Source organism: Tamandua tetradactyla, chromosome 1, assembly GCF_023851605.1.
Source record: "Tamandua tetradactyla isolate mTamTet1 chromosome 1, mTamTet1.pri, whole genome shotgun sequence".
In the NCBI taxonomy this organism is placed as follows: Eukaryota; Metazoa; Chordata; class Mammalia; order Pilosa; family Myrmecophagidae; genus Tamandua; species Tamandua tetradactyla.
Genome location: NC_135327.1, coordinates 21,063,411 through 21,084,714, shown reverse-complemented (window position 1 = coordinate 21,084,714; position 21,304 = coordinate 21,063,411). Strand labels below are relative to the sequence as shown.

The window sequence follows — 21,304 nt, the reverse complement described above, 5'->3', positions numbered from 1 at the left end:
GTCTTTTTATTTCTGTTATTTCATTCAACACACAGTCCTTAAGCTTCATTCACCTAGTTGCATGCCTCAAAACTTCATTTCTTAGAACTGTTTAAAAATAAACAGAGGGCGGGCCGTGGTGGCTCAGCAGGCAAAGTTCATGCCGAAGACCTTGGTTCGGTTCCTGGTGCCTGCCCATGCAAAAATATAAAAAATAAAAAAATAAACAGAGAGAAACAAGTGCTAGAGAAAATGTGGAGAAAGAGATGTATCTGTGCACGGTCGGTAGGGAAACTGAGAGGTGCAGCCTCTTGGAGGGCAGTGGTGGTTCCACAGGAGGCCGGGGGTGGGGTTGCCATCTGATCCTGAAATCCTGAGTACCTGGAGGAACTGAGAGTGGACATTTGCACACTGGTGTTTATGGCAGCAGTATGACTCACAATGGATAGAGGTGGCCTAAGGGAACAACGACTGAGTGATCAAAGAGGAAACTCTAGTGTATACATTACAACAGACCACATGGACTCTTGAATAGGGTGTAAGATTTTTTTGGTTTGTCCCTGTCAATGAGAGGGAGGGGTAAGGGCTATTGGATGTATGAGTATTTTCTTTTTTCTTTCTTTTTCGGGAGTGATAGAAATGCTCTGGGAATGATTGTGGTGATGAATACATAACTATGTGATGATATTGTAAGCCATTGGTTGCATACCATATATGGGCTGTATGTGTGTGAAGACTTTTCAATTAAAAAAAAAAACAGTAGGGGACCTTGTCTTTCTTAGTCATGATTGACGCCTCCACTCCTGGGACATTTGACAATGTCTAGAGACATCTCCATCTGTGCCCCAGTGCCCCCCACAGTGCCCCACACAATATTGCTGATGAACGAAAGGATGGATGAGATGCTGGTGATATGCATTGGCTGGTGGCAACAGGATTAGAGAGAGACAGTAGGATTCTGGTACATTTTGGACATCTGACCAGGTGAATTTAGGATGGCAGTCCCTCTCTTTTCTAGGGGAGGGGGTAGGTGCTCTGCTCTTACCTGGAGCTGAGCGCACACCATCCAGCACGTCCTCCACGGGCACTCCAGCCCCCCTTCTCACCCCTTCCACTCGGAAAGCTCTCTGAACTCAGAAATCCGCAGGAACAAGCCAGGGCAGTTTGGGCCAGCAGGGAAGTTTGCATGGCATTTGAAAAGAGCCAGGCCTGGGCAGGGGAAATCGCCGGCCGCGGAGCGCAGAGGATCGTCCTACTGGGACTCGTGGCGGGGAGGAGCCCAGGCTGGAAGGTGGCAGGATGCGGCGACCTAGAGGTGACCCGGGTCACGGGGTCCCCAGGCACCAAGTTCAAAGTCTGAGCCCCGGGCGAGTGGAGGACGGCGGAGCTGCAGTGCTGTGAGGTGAGGGGACTTGGGAATTAGGGTGGGATCTTAAGGAGTGGAACTGGGTTGGATTCCTCCGGCAGGGTGTGGAAGGGACGGGTGAGATGGCGTGGAATGCTTGGGGTGGCCAGGTTAGAGTCCTGCAGAAGTGAGGCGAGGGGAGTAAGGAGCCCAAGTCTTTGAGGAGGGGAGTTAGAATCCCTTGATAGGTGGGGTTAGCGTCCCTGAGAGCCGAGCTAGAATCTCTGGGTGGCGGGTGAGAATCCGGGGGGAACCCATTAAAATCCTTCAGGAACGAGGTTCGGATCACTCAGGAGCGAATATACTACATCTTGAGGTCGGTGTCAGACTCCTTTGAAGAGAGGTGTTAGAACACTTCCTCGTTCTTGGGGCAGGATTGGAAGCCTGCAGGGGGTGAGATTAAAATCCTTCAAACGCGAGGGCAGTTAGGGTCCTGGGAGGAGGGGGTGCGGGTGAGGGTCTCGGGAGGGTGCGCTGGAGCCCCTGGGAGAGGCGCTTAGAATCCTCCCCCACCGGCTTCAACTCGTTCGGAGGGGGAGGCGCCGACTGTGTCACGGGCGAGGTTAGGGTGTCGGGAGGAGGGGTGGGGGTTAGGATCTTTGGGGGTCACGTTAAAATCACTAAGGGGCGGGGTTAGGGTCCTTCTGGCCAAGGTCAGGAGGCTCGGGTGGGCGGGATTCAAAGCCCCCAGGCGGCGGGCTTAGGATGCTGGGAGCAGTGGGGGGAGGTCAGCATCCCCGGGGCGCGGCTACCTCCTTCGGGGGCGGGGGCAGGAGCGGGGGGGCGGGGTCAGCACCGCCCGGGGCGAGGCCAAGGCCCCCCGACGGCCTGCGGGCACCACCGCGTCGCGCTTCCGGCCCCGGAGCGCAGCCGAGGTCTCCAGGCGCGTGGGAGGGGACCCGGCGGGGTCAGCACGAGAAGACCCGGGGCCACCGAAGCCCCTCGGAGCGCTGTCCTCATCTCCCTCCGGGTGCAGACGCCCGGGGACCCGGGGGCCGCTGAGCTGGGGGGGCGTTCGAGCTGCGAGGACCCCGGCTGCCCGCGACAGGAGGAGCCGGCGCCCAGGTGAGAGCCGCGGCGGGGGTGGAAGGGCGGCGGGTGAGCTCTGCCCGGCCCCCCACACCCAGGTCCTGGCGGCGCCCGGGGTCGTGAGCAGGGCCGGCGGAGGGTGCAGCCCCGGGCAGGGGAGCGTGGGTGGGAAGCGCGACGTGCTGGGGGAGGTGCAAGGCGAGGGTGCCCAGCCGAGGGGCGCAACTGCCGCGGCCCAGCTGAGACGCCGGGAAAGTCCGACGGGAGGGAAGCTCGGCCCCGCCTGGGACTTTGTGTTCAACTTGCTTGTCCTGGTTCCCCTTATGCAATTAAAAAAAAAAAAAAAAACGAGAAGAAAGGCATGGGGCTTCACGGAGCTCCCGGGAGGGGAAGGCCCGCACGGTTCCCGGCGGGGGTGGGGGTGGGGGACGTGCCCGGGCGGAGGTATCCCCGCCCCAGGCCGGCGGGGACAGGGGGCAGCTGGGCAGAGGCGTGACGTGCGAGTCACACCCAGGCGGGGCTGCAGCTGGGCGCCCTCGCTGCGCTGCCTCCCTCTGCTCAGCTCTCAGGGGTTCTGGGTCAAACCCCAAAACCTCGGGAGCAGAGCACAGGATGTCCGTGCCCTCACTTTCCCCCTTGTGACCTTGGACAACGCGCCTTCCTTCTCTGAATCCCAGTTTTCCCATCTGAAAATGGGGCTATTATGCCTTCCCCCAAAAGCTGCACCTGCTAGAGGGCGCAGGAGGCCATGCACCCGAGGTTACTGCCTCGCAAAATGAGACGGTTTCGCCGCAGGCTTGGCTAAGTCAGGGGCTCCTGAGGGCAAGTTGCCTGTTGGACCTGGAGCAGGGGATTTGGCCTTTTTGTGATTTGGGCCAGTTTCCACAACTGTGGAATGGGGATAATAATAATAATAATACTCGGGAAAGCAATTAGAGACTGCCTGACGGGTAGACATTCTTAATACACGTCAGCTATTGTAAAGACTAAGGTCTAACCCAGTGGTTCTGAAACTTTAGGGGTGTACATCAGCATGCCTGGGGGGCTTGTCAAACAGCCAATCCCAGAGTTTGTGCTTCAGAAAGTCTGGAGAACTCAGAGAGTGTGCAGTCTCAGGTGTCGCCGCCGCCGCCGCCGCCGCCGCCGCCGCCGCCGCCGCCGCCGCCGCCGCCGCCGCCGCCGCTGCTGCTGCTGCTGCTGCTGCTGCTGCTGCTGCTGCTGCTGCTGGTCCAGGGACCTCACTTTGAGAACCACTGGCCTAACCTGTGGGAGGCTCTGAGAGCAAGGCCCCATCAGAGAGCAGTTCCCTTATCCTGTGACGGTCCCTTCGCTCTCCTCTACTGGGGGAGAGGAGGGTAGAGGTTTTTTTTTTAATGACATAAAAGTGAAGAGGATAATATACTAAATATTCCTAGGAACCCACCATATAGAATGAACAAATGTTAGCACTGTGCCAGTGCTTCAGATTTTTCAAAAATAAAATTACCGCAAGAGATAAAATCGAAGCCGCATCACCTTGTATCTCTCCCTGTCCTGTTTGTCTCCCCAGAGACAACCACTGTCATAAATTACAGCCCTTCCAATCCTTGTTTTCATAATTTACTACATATTTGTATATCCATAAAAACTACATAGAATTGCTTTCTGTGTTTTTGTTGGGTTTTTGTTTGTTTGTTTTGTTTTAACATGGGCAGGCACCGGGAATCGAACCCGGGTCTCCAGAGTGGTAGTAAGAACTCTGCCACTGAGCCACTGTTGCCCACCTGCTTTCTATGTTTTAAAGACTACATAAATACTATCTATCTGTACAATTCATCTTCAATTTCCTTTTTTTTTTCTCATCACTAAGTCAGGCTCTATCCATGATGAAAAATTTTACTTAAAAAAAAAAACAACAAACACTGTCTTTCTAAAGCACTGTTAGGCTTACAGAAAAATTGCACAGAATGAGCAGAGTTTTCGTACCCCTCCCACACACATAGTTTCCCCTAATTTTAACATGCTGCATTATTGTGGGCACATTTGCTACACTTGATGGACCCACATTGCGTTCTTAGTAACTGAAGTCTGTAGTTACATTAGGGCTCACTCTTTGTGCTGTACAGTTCTGTGGGTCTTGACAAATGTGTGATGTCATGTACCCACCTTTATGTGTCATATAGAATATGCGTTCACTGACCGAAAAATGCCCGTGTTCCAACTATTCCTTTAACTGTGAGTAACAGCCCAGCGGGTGACCTCCTGGTATTGCTTTTCAATCCCCTGTTGATGGACATCCAGGTAGTTCCCAGGAGTTCACTTCAACAAACAATGCTGCAGGGGCCGTCCTGGACTGGCGGCCGTAGGCACTTGTCCTGGTATTTCTTGAGGAAAATGCCCAGAGGCTGGATGGCTTCCCAGAGGAGGCATCTGTCTCGCTTCCCTTTCCTTGGAGAGGAAGACTGAGCCCTGGAAGGGTCACCCAGGAAGGCTGGGGCAGAGAAGAGAAAAGAAGACGGCTTTGCTGACCTCCCAGAACTCACGTTCGGTATTGCACAGAGCAAGTGTCTTCGTCCACCTGTTCACTGTGCCTGGCACTTAGTAGGTGTGCAAAAAATGGAAGTCTGGATCTTGACCTCATCCCAGCCTGGATGCTCCCAAACTTACCCCAGGGGGTGAATAGAAGGGTGTTTTCATTCAGAGACCAGCCAGAGCTGGGACTTGAACTCTTCTAGAAAGTAAACTCCGTGAGGGCGCAGGGTACAGATGTATCTGTCTTATAAGCCACTGTATCTCTAACACAAAATATATTGGAAGGACAAATGTAACAAATGAATGTTGAACAACTTCTTCCCTCTCCTGCCTGAGATATTACAGGCTATAGGTGTATTTCAGTTGGCCCCACACAATGATCTTTTGGTATTTCTTGCTAAAATTTAAAGTCAGGAAAGCTCACATAAATCTGGATTTCTGTCTCCTGAAAAGTTGAAAGGACTGTGTGTCTCCTTGGTGCCTCTGCTTTTCCCTCGTGGCGACACTGGTGTAGCTGAAGAGGGGCTGCCAAGTGGATGAGGCCTGAGCTGCCCAGCGGGCATTGTGCTTTCCTGGCCTGCTTCCCTCATGTGCATGACCCTTCTGACTCCTAGAGCCATTTGAGTTTTCAAGTCCCACCCTCCAATTGTGATAAGTCCCCCCTTTCTTATAGATAAGAAATGTGAGGCCCAGAAGGGATAAGTAACTTTCTCAAAGTCACACAGCAAATTAGTGGCACAATCTCTCAGCCTCCATCTTTCTTTTTCTTTTTTTAAAAAATATTTTTTATTGTGAACTATAACGTATATACAGAAAAGTAATGCATTTCAAAGTGCCGTATGACAAGTAATTATAGAGTGAATTTCAAAGTATAGTTTGGGATACATTTCTACTATTATAGGTATTTCCTTCTGGCTGTTCTAAGACACAAGAAACTAAAAAGAAATATCTATGTAATGATTCAATAGTCATAATCCTTTGCTAAATCCTAACTTCTCTGTTACAACTCCTCCCTCTCATTTGACCATTCTCTCAATATTTAGGGATATTTGGGCAATGACCACTTGACCTCCATATTGGTGAGGGGTGTCAACATGATGGGGTAAGGGAATGCAATTGATTGATGTTCTGGGAGAGGTTGGTACCTCTAAGTTTCAGGGCTTATCTGGCATAGGAACAATCTGGAGGTTTCAAGTTTCTGAACAATAAACTTAATAAGTAAAGTTTTATAGAGTCCTGGGTTTCCTTTAGGGTTTTCAGAAATACTTTTGGTTGGGACTTGGCATCCCATTCAGAGCCTCCATCTTTCTAAACTAACCCATACAATACTTTGGTCCCCACCCCATTTCTCCAGTTCCCTTCACCTCTCCCTCCACCCCAGGAGGGGGAGTTTTAATGTAATTTTGGGGGCATGGGTAGTGATGCAGAAGGAACCCTTGCTCAAAGGTAAAATGTGTCCTTGCTCTTCGCCAGTGGCTGTGGTCACACATGCCACACCCTCTGCGTGGTGCTGCGCCGGGGCTGGCACTCCAAATTCTACCCTCAAAGCACCCACCTGAGCTCCCACCATCACCTTGAAGTCCTTCAGCCCAGAAGACATTGATGCAGCCAAGGAGCGCCACACCCTCATCTCTGTGTAGACAGAGCACCGGGGGCTGAGTTTGAGTGCAGACTCTGCCTGGTGATGCGCTGGGCAAATCCCTTCACTCTTGTAGTCTGAAAAAATGGGAATAAGATGAGTGCTACCTCATGCTTCCAGCAGCACCGTTCCTTTTATGTTAACACACACACACACACACACATATACAAAACAGCGCCCCCTGTGTTTTCTTTGGGTATATATGTCTTAGTGTGGGTTTCCCCAGAAGCGGACCCTAGGCAGAGTTTCAAGTGCAAATACTTTATTTGGGAGCTGATCCCAGCAAACCCTGGTGAGGGAGTGAGACAGTGAGACGGAGAGCCGAAGGCAGTCACTGAAGTTGTATTATCAGCCAAGTTACTGCTGTGGACAACAGTCCTGTAGAGGCGCTCTAGGAGCCAACATGGAAGAGGTGAGGGAATTGGAACATTTGACCACCGCCCTCTGCCAGTCGTTGGTTGAGGGCTGGCTCCTAGAGGGATGATAGTTCTCTAGTGCTTCCAGCTTGCCAAGCCCAGTGGCCACAGTGAAATCTCGTGGTCAAGAGGTGCAGATGTTGGCACTCGGAAGTCCAGCTGGTGTGTCCCAAAATGCAAAAGGGCAGAGTGATGGGGGAGGGGCACCAACGTTATCATTCAGTATCTACATGTAATGCAGAGGCCAAGGCCCGAGAGACCACACAACAAATGTTGGCAGAGGTTATTTGAAGGTGGGGGGAAGTGAGTTGAGGGGGTGGTGGGGTAATCCAGGGGAAATCTTAGATTTATCTGAAATATTTTCATTTTTAGAGGAGAATGACCTAGTGATTTACTTGGGGGTTGAAAGGTAATTTTACAAACAAAACATGTGCCCTCCAAAAGAATAAAAGAAACTGACACCTGGAGGTCTGTCAGCTATTAAAAGGAGAACTGTGAAAGGGTCACTAGCATAAGTGATTATGGCCCTGAGGGTTCCATATGTGAAAGGCAGGTTTGGGGGCAACTGACCTTGAAGTATCATGAGAGGTTAGAGCGAAACCTGCTCCTGGGGTGAATTGGCTGCCATGCCCTGTCTGAAGAGGACAATTCCCCTCAAATTCTGCCAAGGAAAGATGAGACCTAGTTCTGTTTCTCTCCAAGCAGAAATGAACATGCAATTAGACCTTCTCAACTTAAATGCACATTTATATTTATGGCTCAGATGGGGAAAACAGGGGCATCGTGGAAGCTAAAGGGGACTTCATCCAATTTTTGAAGAAGAATTTATTGAGCACTTACTATGTCCCACTTTTAGGCCCTGGAGATACAGCAGTGAACAAAGATGAAGTCCTTTCCCTCATGGGTCTTACATTTTAGTGAGGCAACAGAGAAGAAACAAATCAGTGTGTAATACAGTAGGTATATTAGTCAAGGTCCTTCGAGGAACAGACCCAAGAGGGAATAAATGTGCAAGAAATGTAGTAAGGAAATGTCTGTGAGAGAATATGAGAAGAAAACCAGGAACAGCTAGGAGGGCTATGAGATGTCAAGGCAAGTCTTTCTCTAAATGAGGAAGGGAGGGAAATGTTTTAGTTTCATGGCTGCTAAAACAAATGCCATACAATGAGTTGGCTTAACGACAGAAATTTATTGGCTCACCGTTTCAGAGCCTAGAAGGCTTGGCTGCTGGTAATCGTTGGGATTCCTTGGTTTTCCATCCCATGGCGATGCACATGGCAGCAGCTTCTCTTTTCTCGTCTGGATCCCATTGACATACGGGTTCTGGCTTCTCCTTTCATGTTCTATTTTTTTTGCTCAAAAGGACTTCAGCCATATTGGATTAAGGTTCACTTCAATCAGTTTGGGCATATTTAACTAATAACATCTTCAGACGTCCTACTTACCACAGGACCAGGGGTTAGGACCTGAACATACGATTTGTGAGGGATGTGATTTAGTCCCCAGTAGGAAGGAAGGGAATAAGGAAGAAGGAGGGAAGGAAAGAAGAAAGGGAAGGCAGAAGCATCTTACACTGCAGTGCAACTCTAAGGAAGTTTGGCAAGGCTTTTGGGAAACCCTCGAGCCAAAGTTGCCCATCAGAAGCTCCCCAGGCACAAGCCTGCCTGCTACACTCAGTCATTGGCCTGGAAAAGCCGTGGGAACAGTGATGAGGTCAAATCGCAGAAGAGAGGGCCACTGATGAATTATACCGTCTGCAGCTGGAGAGCTGAAAGGTGTGACCTCGTGGCCACCACATTAGGTAGTAGGTAGAGCCATGGAGAATGTAACTGGAAGGAAGAGGAATTTATGAGATTTGGGGTGTCGTAGTCCGGATGGTGATGGAAAGCCTCTTGGAGGTGATTTCTGCAACCTGGATGCAGTGGAGGTGACTTTCTGGGTGAAGAACATTCCAGGCCTGGAGGTGAAAGTGTGGTTGATGCAGTGAGGAGGCAGGGAGGCTGTGCGGCTGGCTGGAGTGGAGGGATTAAGGGAGGGTTGGTAGGAGCCAGGCCAGGGAGAATGCAGGGAGCTCAGACCATGGGGACCTTGCCAGCCATGGAGAAGACTTTGGCTTCTACTCCAAATGAGATGGGAGTCCCAGGAGGCTTTAGGTGACAGGATGTGGCCTGACTTGCATTTTGAAAGGCTCACTTATCTGTAAGAGGTAGAATGGGGAGTCAGCTGTCTGACTCCAAACCCCATCATCTATTTTCCAAACTGCCCTGCCTCCCTTAGAGATGCAGTTATTCTGAGGAGGTTCACAATTGCCCTTGAATCTTGGAATTGACCAAGGGAACTGGGCGTAGCATTGAACATGATAAGAATGTCATCCATGGTTTGAACAAGTAATTGGAACACATGTGCCTCAGAGCCAAAGTCCCAGTGAGGCTGACAAAGGCCCTGGATGCTAGAGCGTTGCTGTGTCCACTGCAGGATCCTGGGCTCAAGACTCACCCTCTCTGGGGCCGTTGCTCCACCTGTGTCATGAAGGTGTTGTTCCACGCCCCTTCCTATCTTGAAAGTCAAGGGTTCATGCTCTATCAGGAAGAGACTGAAGTTCAAAAAGGGGGAGAGATGAGGCATCAGGGGTGAATTGGCCACCATTGGGGGAAGGCTTTTCCCCCCACCCCCATGGCTGAGTTATTCTGGGAAGGGAAAGTTCCTCTAACTAGGCAGCCTCAAGGCCTGGGCCCCAGCAATCTGCCTTCCTGTTTGGGTTCCTCATCTCTCCTCTTCCCCTTACCCCCTGCAGCCTCTGAGGCTGTTCCCAGTGGAGGACGAGGAAGGAGAGCTGGGTTCCACTTCTACCTGCCCCTGACCAGCTGCAGAACTCTGTCTCTCCCATGGGCCTCCATTTCCCCATCTGAAAAACACATCCATAATCCTGCTCCTACTGACTTCAGCAAAGTATGGTGAGGTCTACAGAGGGCTGAGCACAATGTATTCATCCTGCAAATGTGTATGGAGGACTGGCTATGGGCCAGGCCCTCTTAGATCCGACCTCAATGCCCTCAGCTTCATAAGGTCCATATTCAACCCATCCTCACCTACTCTGGTGGGTCGAGTGCCTAACTTCCCTTCTATCAAAACCAGCTGTTAGATATGCATTAAAAACAAATTAATTAATAGGGAGAACAAATGTTAAAATAAATTGAGTAGAGGGAAATACTAGTGGCCAAGGAGAGGGAGGGGTAAAGGGTATGGGATGTGTGAGTTTTTTCTTTCTTCTTATTTCTTTTCCTGGAGTGATGTAAATGTTCTGAGAAATGATCATGGTGATGAATATACAACTATGTGATGATATTGTGAGCCACTGATTGCACACCAAGTATGGAATGTTCATACTTTAAGAATGTCCGCATTGTGTGTCAATTGGTTTTATTAATAAAAATTTTTAAATAATAAAATTTAAAAAATAAAAATTAAAAAAAAAACAGCTGTCAGGGAAGACTTTGCTATCAGCCCTTTATACTTGAGGATAAACTACAGTCCCTTGTAAGAATTTCCTCTTCCCAGGAGGATTTGCATTCTGAACTGAGCTCTGACTGTGACCAGAAAAGCTTTTTTCCTGGACCTATGGGACACAAGGAGGAGGTAGAGATAGGTCTGGGTTTCTTGAGAAGGTGGGGAAAGGAGGCAAGGAGGATTGCCCAGGCAGTATTTCTCATGGCTGAGCTGGTGCTGCATGAGAAACAGCTTCCTTGCTAGTGTGTTGCCTAAGTGACTGTTCTAGTTTGCTAGCTGCTGGAATGCAACACACCAGAGATGGATTGGCTTTTAATAAAAGGGGATTTATTTTGTCAGTTCTTCAGAGGAAAGGCAGCTAACTTTCAACTGAGGTTCTTTCTTACGTGGGAAGGCACAGGATGGTCTCTGCTGGCCTTCTCTCCAGGCCCCTGGGTTCCAACAACTTTCCCCAGGGTGATTCCTTTCTGCCTCTCCAAAGGCCTGGACTGATTTGTTCCTTTTGTGTCCCCCTTTGTCCAGATTGGACATTTATACCAACAGTCTCTTCAAGCACTCCAGGACTTCTCCATCATTCTCTTCACAGTTCCTCCAAAATCTTCCCCTTAGCCATCAAAAAAACTGTTCCAACATATCTGGTATTTGTAAACCACAGCAGCACCCCACTCTCCGGTACCAAATCTGTTCTAGTTTGCTAGCTGCCGGAATGCAACACACCAGAGATGGATTGGCTTTTTTCTTTTTTAAAGCAATTTTATTGAAATATATTCATACACCAAATAACCCATCCAAAGTATACAATCAGTGGCTCACAGTATCACCTTTTAGTTGTGTATTCATCATTACAGCCAATTTTAGAATAATTTCATTACTTCAGTACGAAAATAATGAAAATAAAAAAGAACACCCAAAACATCCCATGCCCCATATTTCCCCCTATTATCAATTTTTTTGTCTTTATTTTCTTACTCATCTGTCCATACACTGGATAAAGAGAGTTTCAGTCACAGGGTTTTCACAACCACACAGTCACATGATAAACGTTATATAGTTATACAGTCATCATCAAGAATCCAGACTACTGATTATAGTTCAACAGTTTCCGGTATTTCCTTCTAACTATTCTAATATACTAGAAACTAAAAAGGAGTATCTATATAATGCATAAGAATAGCATCCAGAATGAGCTCTTGACTCTATTTGAAATCTCTTAGCCACTGAAACTTTATTTTGTTTTATTTCTCTTTCCCCTTTTGGTCAAGAAGGTTTTCTCAATCCCACGATATCAGGGCCGGGGTCACCCCTGGGAGTCACGTCCAACATAGCGGGGGGGTGAGGGTAGTGAGTTTATTGGCAGAGTTGGCTTAGAGAGAGAGGCCACAACTGAGTAATGAAAGAGGTTCTTTGGGGATTATAAGTAACCTTAACTTCTTTGCAGCAGTAAGTTTCATAAGGGCAAGCCCCAAGATCTAGGGCTTGGCTTGTTAAATTGGTAGTCCCTAATGCTCATGAGACTATCAGGAATTTTCCTGGTGGGGAAGTTTACTGTTTCCACATTTTTCCCAGGAAAAGTCTCCCTCAAGAAGTTTGCAAGTACTTCTTTATTTTCTGCCCAGATTATTCTGAGATGTATCAGGGTATTACATTAACCTGTACAGACTAACAAGAACTCATTCCTTATTCAAGGTTCCACATAATTAGGTTGTTTGAATAAACTGACCATACAGGTTAAATTAGATAGTGTGCTACAGAAAATGTACATTTTGTATTAAATAAATATCCCTTCTTTTGGTGTCACACAGAAGTTGAAGTTTTAAAGCACAGTCAATGTCTTCCTTTCCCCTGCATTCTGATTTACCTTAGTCCTAATCAGATCAGCTTCATTCATATCTCTAATTGAAGTCTGATCTCTTTTTCAGCTTCACAGTTGGTCTTTGGAATAATGCTGACTTTCAGACCTGCAGAGCTCTAGCTCTGAGTCTCAGGTGTCACACAAATATCCAAAGTTCCAGGGGACTTCCAGGTTATACACAAAGAGCTCAGCATCTCAGAATTTAGAAATAACAGTTAAAACTCAGGAATAAATGTGACTGCTGTAAGAACTTACAATCTAGGAACTTTTGCAATGAGACTTGTTTAAGCATTATATACTCCTTAATCGTTGTTTGCCAATCGTTGTTTGCTCTCAAATTCAATTATCAGAATTTGCACATTATAGTTAATCCATATTAGTGAAGCCTTACAATATTTGTCTTTCATTTCTGGCTTATTTCATTCAACATACTCTCCATAAAGTCCATATACCACAGTTCACCCTCCCATTCACAGTTGATGTTCTTTGACAGATTGGCTTTTAATAAAAGGGGATTTATTTTGTTAGTTCTTCAGAGGAAAGGCAGCTAACTTTCAACTGAGGTTCTTTCTTATGTGGGAAGGCACAAGATGGTCTCTGCTGGCCTTCTCTCCAGGCCCCTGGGTTCCAACAACTTTCCCCCGGGTGACTTCTTTCTGCATCTCCAAAGGCCTGGGCTGAGCTGTGAGTGCTGAGATGAGATATGCTGAGCTGCTTGGGCTGTGCTATGTTGAGTCTCTCATTTAAGCACCAGCCAATTAAGTCCAACATCATTCATTACAGCAGGCACGCCTCCTAGCCAACTGCAGATGTAATGAGCAACAGATGAGGTTCACATGCCATTGGCTCATGTCCACAGCAGCAGAACTAGGTGCCTTCACCTGGCCAAGTTGACACCTGAATCTTACTACCACAGTGACCTATCAAAAGGCAGGTCAGAGGACTCAGGGGGGTGAACAGTGAGAACATCACCTAACTAAGCACTTACCATGTCCGAACATTCTCTCTGTTTGACTCTCTAGGCCTCATCTTGCTTAATGGTCTAATTGACCCTGTGAATAAGGTTTCATCATCCCCATGTCATATAAAAGGAAGATGGGTTTCAATACATTTCACTAAAGTGCTTGAGACCTCTCAGTTAGTAGGCAACTGATGTGGGATTTGAATTCAGGTCTGATAAAGAAGTCTGGGTTTATCCCTTCTATCACAGGGCACTGGATGAGGGGATAAATGGGAGAGAAGCAAGAAGAGTTTAATATATGGGTCCCATCATGGTGATATTGTAACCCTAGCAAAAGATGCATGACACCGGATGGTGACTTGGGGTGCTAATGGTGGGGTTTCAGACAACGGGGAGCAGGTTGAGAAGACAGCCTCAGACAAAGCAGGGATTTCTCAGTCTCTGGGAAGGCATCACTCAAAAGGAAGAGAAAGAAGGGCTTCATGTGAACCTCCTCCTCTCAGAAGTTGGTGGACTTCCTTTAACAGATAATTAAGGCTCTAAGTGAATTATGTATTAAGGGTAGCATTTCAGGCACTGGAGAGATATTTGCAGGCATCAGCCTTTACAGCACCTGTGAAACCAAACCGTGTTACAGAGTCACCCACAAATCAGGGGAATAAGTTCTCCCAGCCCCAGGCCCTCCTTTGCCAACTAGGCAAAATTTAATTCCTTCCTCCTCAATCCGTTAAGTCCTTCATCCTGCAAAGGAGCAATTGGTCCAGAGCAGTAGTTCTTAACCATGGGCTGTGTCATCAACATGACCACTGAGCAGCAATTACAGACTGGGTGCTTCACTTATACCTTTATAAGCATTATCTCATTTAATTCTTAACCAGCCCATGCACTAACATTCATAAGCCCACTTCATGGATGAGAAAACTGAAGCACGGAAAGGTTTAAGAACTTGCTTAAGGTCTCAGGGCCAGTGAAAAGGGAAGCCAGGACATGAACGCGAGCAGTCTGATGCAGAGCTGTGCAGCATGAGGCTACAGGCATGAGATGTACCCATGGATGCTCAAGCTGGGAGGACCACAGGGAATGCAGTGGACAGGACTCCTTCAAGCAAAAGAGGGAGGTTATTAGACAATTCACAGGCCCATCAGCTTCAGGCAGGGCTGGACCCAGGAGCAAGAGAATCAGCATTTCTCTATTTCTTGGCTCTGCTTTCAGCTCCCACAAGCTTCTTTCCAGCCAAAGGCCCACAGTTGACTCTCTTTGGCCAGGATTGAGCCCTATACCTGTCTCTGCTTCTATTTCTGCAATTCTGGTTGGCTAGACTTGGTCACGGACCCAACCTGCAGCAACGGGTTGGAGTCAACTCTACCCCAACCCATGAACTGAGAATGGGGGATGGGGGGTAGGCAGATGGGGTTCCCAAAGGAAAATTGTATCTTCATGTTTGAAGAAATTGAGGCATGGAGAGAGGTTTGGATTTGTCCAAGTTCACAGAGCAATCTTATGGCAGAAGTGGGACCAGAATCCAAGGCTCCTCACCTCCAGCCCTTGCAAGCCTTGCAACCCCCCAGGAAACCATCTCCCACCCACTCTCTGGTATGCTCTGGGCCATTCCCCTTGGGCTTTATTCTGAAAGCATGGGACTCCCTCTGAGGTTTCTGCAGCTAGTGTGGTGACTGTTGAAAGCAACCAGGTCAAGCAAGCCAACTTTTCTTATTTCCTTCTCACACAGTACCCGCTAGAGGCCGAGGGGGCGAGGAGTAGGTTTCAGGTTCCAGGATTTGGCAGTGACCTGAGGAAGTGTCTTTGCGAGGGATCAGCAGTTCTGAGCTAGTGTGTGGCCAGGCGGACTACTTCTGCTCTTAGAGCCTGGAGTTGAGCCATGCTAGACAAGAAACATATGCATGCAGAGGTTTTTAAGTCTTTCACATCCCTTTTCACCTGGGACTTCAAACTAAGCTTGAGGAACAAGCATCTTCTATTTTACAGGGAGGGAAATGAAGCTCCAAGAGGAGAAGTGACTAGCCTAAGGTCACACAGCCAGTGAGCGGCAGAACCAGGACCTAAACCCAGGAATTCTATCTGCAATTGCAGCCATCATTCTGCTATATTGGTGGGTCTCATATTTAAGGGTTCATAAGACTATCTCATAGAATCATTAGAAATGCAAATTCTAGGTCCTCACGCCCAGAGACTCTGGTTCATTTGGTCCAGAGATTAGCCCAGGGCTATACAAGAATCAGTGAAGAGCCTTTGGGCTCAAGTGGCAGAAACTCAACTCAAACTGACATAGGTAAAATTGAGAATTTATCTGCTCATTGACCCCAGAACTCTTGGGATTGAAAAGCTTCAAGCATACCTGGATCCATCATGAGGAATCACTTTGTCTTGGTTGCTCAGCGCTGCTGTTGTCTGTGGTGGCTTCACTCTAAGACAGCCTCTCCTTTCATGTCAGGGTGGCTCCCAGGAGCTCCAGCTTCCTCCATCTCAAACAAAGAAAGTGCCTTTTTCCAGCAAAATCCCAGGACAGACTCATGGCCTCAGCCAGAATAGCAGGCCCATAGCTGAGCCAATCACTGTGGCCAGGGGCCACGGAGTCTCCGACTGGCCAGGCCTGCGTTAGATTGCCCCAAGATTGAAGGCGAGGGTTGGGTAAGCCCCACCAAACCTCATGCACTGAGTGGGACAAGGTTTCCCAAGGGAAAATCCAAGTGCTGGTATCAGAAGAGGAATGGATTTGGAACCGGTGAGAGCAACAGGTGTTCAACGAGAAGCAACAGTGATTCTTAGCTAGAATGTGAATGGGATTCACCCAGCGACCTTGTCAGAATGCACTTCTGCTTTGGGAGGTGGGGTCAGAGGTTCTGCATTTCTAACAAGCTCCACTTTGACACTGACACTGGCCGGTCCTCACGCGTGCCATGTTCTAGGTGGCCAGGCTCTCAGCTGCCTTTCTCACCTCACTCCAAGCTACTCCCTCACAAGGCATCTGCAGAGAAGCCCTGGGCTATTTAAACCTCTACTGACATCCTCCGTTGTGGTTCCCAAACCTTTCAGATCATCCTGTCTATTTGTATAGTTATATAAAAACTGAGCTTCCTGGGCCCCTTCCTGACGTACTGAGTGGTGGGACACTACAGTCAGTGTATTTGAAGCCCCGCGGGACATGCTCGGAGTATTTGGGAACCACTTACCAGCCTGCCAAATCAAGGATAGAGAATTTGTCTATTATACCCTCCTGGTGATGTCTGTAAAAGGATCCACATAATAAATTCTCTTTTGAATTTAGTGCTCAAAAAGTATTTGGTTTTGTCAACAAACTGCCATGTTTCCTGGGATCTTATCATGAGAATTTACAAGTTTCCATTTTTATCTTGGCTACTAGGAAGCTCAGGGATAAATCTAATACCCAAGGCCAGTAGCAACTGTACCCTAGACTTCTGGTTCAATAATCTTTCATTTCTAAATAATGTAAAGTAAACCTTTTTCAGTTTTGAACATCTCTGCATATATTAGCTCCCTTAGATCCTTTTTAGAATTCAATTCTTTTCTGGAACATTCTTGGCTTTCCCCCAGTTTTCATATATCAAAATCCTCCCACTTCTTCAAAACCCAACTCGTTATCCTGCTGCTCCATTGTTGTTATAAACAGATTCATTTTTCTATGAAAATACTAACATACATATATATATATTTATTTCATGAAAAACACTTTGCTTTTTTCACTCAGTGAGTATATAAGCAAACTTCCCACGCCCCCGAGTATCTTGGCCACTCCCTAAAAACTTCTTTGTATGTGGCTTTGGAATGTAATTCTTTATATCCGGCCTTCCCTTCTCAGCTGGGAAGCACCCTGGAGCAGGAACCACACCCTGACACTTGCCTTTTCCACTGCCTAGATCCCAGCTCTGAGTGTGCATTCATTCACTAAACCTGCGTTTCACTCCTGCCACGTGCCAGGCTGGGCTAAGCACCGAAGGACACAAATATGGGCACACCCCTACCTTAGCTGTGCTGTGATGATGGGAACGTTCTGGAGCGGCATGATAAGGTGGATCTGCTTCTCTTGGTTGAAAAAGACTGTCACATTTTACACAAATTTGATTCCTACCTGTGTATTACTTTAAAAAGTCACACTTTGCGCAAAAATGGAAGTCGAATGGGCACTCCCTATTTTTAAGCATTAACTTCTCCAGCGATGCTGCATATCCAGGGTAGCAGGCCAAAGGACTCTCAATCCGGGCTTGCATTATGCCACGGTCAGCGCCACGTGGGCTGGTCAGCAGGACATAGGGAAGCGTGCGATTTCCGTAGCGCTGGCTCTGAACCAGGCATGAGTCTTTTCTCCGCTCACTCAGGGCCCACAGCAGCCCGTGGGCAGAACCCCACCAGCCTTTCTCAGAGGTGGCCTTGGAGCGCGAATGAATGAGTGCAAGCCCTCCCGAGATCCATCCGGCAAGAACCCTCGTCATCTCCACTGTGTCAAGTGCCTAATGCTTCACAGATGCTGGCCGCGCGCAGCTGCAGGCACCCGGTGGAGAGACCTGCCCTACATCTCACGACATCCTTACGTCTCTCACAGAACGCATGATATGTGATAGAATTTGTCGTACCAAACCACACAGTCTGCTGTCTTAGTTCATATTTATCAAAATCAAAGAGAGGGGTTGGTTTCCATTTTAAATGCATATACCATGGCAAAGCAGCGATTCATTGGATAACGTCTCAAATGAAGGAAACGGCGCTCCAGGAATCCGAATCCATTCCTTCCTGTACTTACAAATGGCAAATGGAGCAGAAACTGCTCAAGTCATTCATTGATTGTTCCCAATTCCCACCAGGAGAGACAAAAACATCCTTGTAGATAAAGGGTATCTTTCTTTCTTTCTTTTTAAGTAATTCCCCTAAGCCTAGAAATTTGGTGTGTATGTGTGGGGGGGGGTTAAACCACAAACACATGTTTATTTTAATAAGTTGAGTATAACAGTTGTAATTGCTTTAGAAGAAAACTGGAATTGTGCAGAGATATGGGAAACAATCACTTCTGTATGCGGTTGCTCAACAGTCCCTGCTCTACCCAGCAACCCAGGGGCTGATTTAAAGCTCACCTTGAATCCTGCCTAAAACTTCCCATGGTTTCCCCTTATCATCAGAATCAAATTCCAAGTCCTCGCCGGCCCTATAAGATGGGGTGAACTCATCATGTGCCATTTTCTCCCCTGCCCACCAGCTCCAGCCACACCGAGCTCCTGTCAGTGCCTCAACCGCTCCAAGCCTGTTCCAGCCTCAGGGTGTTTGTCTTGCTGTTCCCTCCGGCTGAAACACTCTTCCCCCAGATTGCCGCACCTGGCTCCTTCCCCAATGGCCTTGCTGAAAGGAACCCACGTGGTGGTCTCCTATCACATCCCCTCTTTTACAGTCCTCCCACTGCTCACCCACTAAATGAACCTTGTCATTTGTTTGTTTACCTGTTTATTGTCTGTGTCTCCCCCCCATTTCCAATGGGAGGCCCGTGAGAGCACAGGCTTCCTTATCTAGTTCGTGGCTTAGAGCAGTGCTCCATAAATGTTTTCTGGGTAAACATTTATAAGTTATGAAAGAATGGCCACATAAATCTACAAGAGAGAGAAAAACTGGAGTGAAGGAAGACAGGGAGGGAGGGAAGGAGGAATCAATTCATAAAGGGGCCCATTAAAAGCCAATTTTAAAAAGACACCAGGAAGGTGCTGCTTTGACTGTTATTTAGATTGTTTGGTCTCATCTTTGTCATTTAATGTAACACGATCATTTAGTACACACGAGTAGTTTTGCTTGGCTGAGGGTCTGCTTTGAGCCTGGCACTGGACTGTTTCCCCAAACAGTGCTTTCTTGCTTCATCCTCACAGCCTGCCCTTCCAGGCAGGTATTGTTACCATCCCCATTTGGCTGATGAGGACCTGAGCCTGGGGTGGGCGCTGGGGGGCAGAGTGAGAAGAGAGGCGCTGGTGGGACCAGGGGCTGAGGCCTGGCTCCGGCTCTCTGACCCCACCGCCAGCTCGGCTCCAGGGCTCTGCCTGCTGGGTTTCTACTATGCTCTGGGTAAGCTCCTGGCCGCCCTGAGCCTCGGCACCCATGACAGCGACGGCGAGTCAGCTCCAGGCTGGGCACTGCGGCTGGGGCCAAGGGGAGGACCGGAGGTGGCGAGGCAGGCAGGGGGCACGGGGAGGCAGCCGAGGGCTGGGTGCCCCGTGGGGCTCCGGGCGGCGCAGCTCACCAGCCTGCTCTCTGCTGCAGGATGGGGTGCGTGAAGTCCAAGTTCCTCCGGGACAGAGGCAAGGTCTCCAAAGCCGAGCAGGCCACCAGCCAGCAAAGCGCCGTGTACGTGCCGGACCCCACGTCCAGCCAGCGGGTGAGTGTGGCGACCAGCGAGTCCCTGCTCTGATGCTGCCGGCACCGCCCCAATGGCCTCCTGCTGCCCCGAGCGTCAGCAGGGTGTTTGGGGGTGAACTGGAGTCGTGCCCCCCGCCCCCCCGCTCCAGGATACAATGTTGGGGGCAAGGAAACCACTCCCACGTGGCCCCACGGCCCAGGCCCTGGGCTCCACTGACCAGGTCCGAGTGGGCACCGGCAGTGCTGGGAGTCACAAAAGAGCAGGTGGCTCAGAAGAGCAAGAGTGGTGGCGGTCCTGGTGGCCCTGGTTTCATGGCTATAACTGTCGTAGGAATTCTGTTCGCTGTAGTAACGGCAAGAGTCAGAGGGAGCCTAGCAGAAACAGCAGCAGCAGGAACAACCATGCAAGAAATAGATAATAGAAGCAGGAAGACTGATAGGGGGGTTGGCTGATTTCCTTTATGCTTGCACAGAGCTTACTATGAAGCAAGCATTGTCCTAAGTGCTTGGCAATCCTTAACACCTTTACTTGTCAGAAAACCCCTGTCATAGGTAACAACTGTAATGTACCCATTTCCCAGATGAGGGGCAGGGAGGAGGATTAAGGGGTGGAAGCAGGATTCCAACTCAGACAGTACAAGCTTCAAGAGTGACAGAGGTAGGAGGCAGATGTGAAAGTGGGAATGGTGGAGGTGGTGGCAGTGGTGGCAGCACAGGTGGTGGTGATGGTGGCAATGGTGGTGGTGGTGGTGACAGTGATGGTGGTAATGGTGACAGTGGTGGCGGTGGCAATGGTGGCGGTGATGGCAACAGCGGTGGTGGTGGTGGTGGTGATGGCAGCAATGGTGGTGGTGCTGGAAGCAGCGGTGGTGGTGGAGGTGGTGGTGGTGATGGTGATGGTGATGGTAGAGGTGGAGACAGTGGCATTGGTGTGGTGGTGGTGGCGGTGGTGATGGTGATGGTGGTGGTTGAGATAATGGTGGTTGTGACAGTGGCATTGGTGGTGGTGATGGTGATGGCGGCGGTGGTGATGGTGATGGTGGTGGTTGAGATAATGGTGGTTGTGACAGTGGCATTGGTGGTGGTGATGGTGATGGCGGCGGTGGTGATGGTGATGGTGGTGGTTGAGATAATGGTGGTTGTGACAGTGGCATTGGTGGTGGTGATGGTGATGGCGGCGGTGGAGGCAGTGGCAGTGGTGTGGTGGTGGTGGTGGCGGTGGTGGTGGTGATGGGGGTGGTGGTGGTGGCAGTGGTGGTGGAGGCAGCAGTGGTGATGGTGGTAGTGATGGTGACAGTGGTGGCGGTGGTGGTGGTGGTGGTGGCGGTGGTGATGGTGATGATAATGGTTGAGATGGTGGTGGTTGTGACGGTGGCATTGGTGGTGGATGTGGTGGTGGTGGTGGTGGTGGAAGCAGCAGTGGTGATGGAGATGTTGGTGATTGTGGTGATGGTGATGGTGATGGTAGACATGGAGGCAGTAGCAGTGGTGTGGTGATGGTGGCTGTGGCAGTGGTGGTGGTGATGGTGGTGGTTGAGATGGTGGCAGTGGTGATGGTGGCATTGGTGGTGGTGGTGATAGTGATGGTGGTGGTGGAGGCAGTGGCAGTGGTGTGGTGGTGGTGGCAGTGGTGATGGTG

General features: G+C 49.1%; 1 protein-coding gene across 4 annotated transcripts in view; it reads left to right on the top strand.

Annotated features, from left to right (window-relative positions):
- The first annotated feature begins 1,350 nt into the window (after positions 1-1,350).
- The window catches only part of HCK (HCK proto-oncogene, Src family tyrosine kinase), a 67,212-nt gene continuing 47,258 nt past the window's right edge, over positions 1,351-21,304 (top strand). For 2 of the 4 annotated variants that reach the window (XM_077111772.1, XM_077111782.1), the window contains exons 1-2: positions 2,348-2,449; positions 19,570-19,684. In XM_077111772.1, coding sequence (XP_076967887.1) covers positions 19,571-19,684 — 114 coding nt within the window. In that variant the 5' untranslated portion in view covers positions 2,348-2,449; position 19,570. Of the gene's footprint in view, positions 1,382-2,193; positions 2,450-19,569; positions 19,685-21,304 lie in introns of those variants that run through there. The other 2 variants (XM_077111765.1, XM_077111791.1) reach the window with 2 other exon arrangements.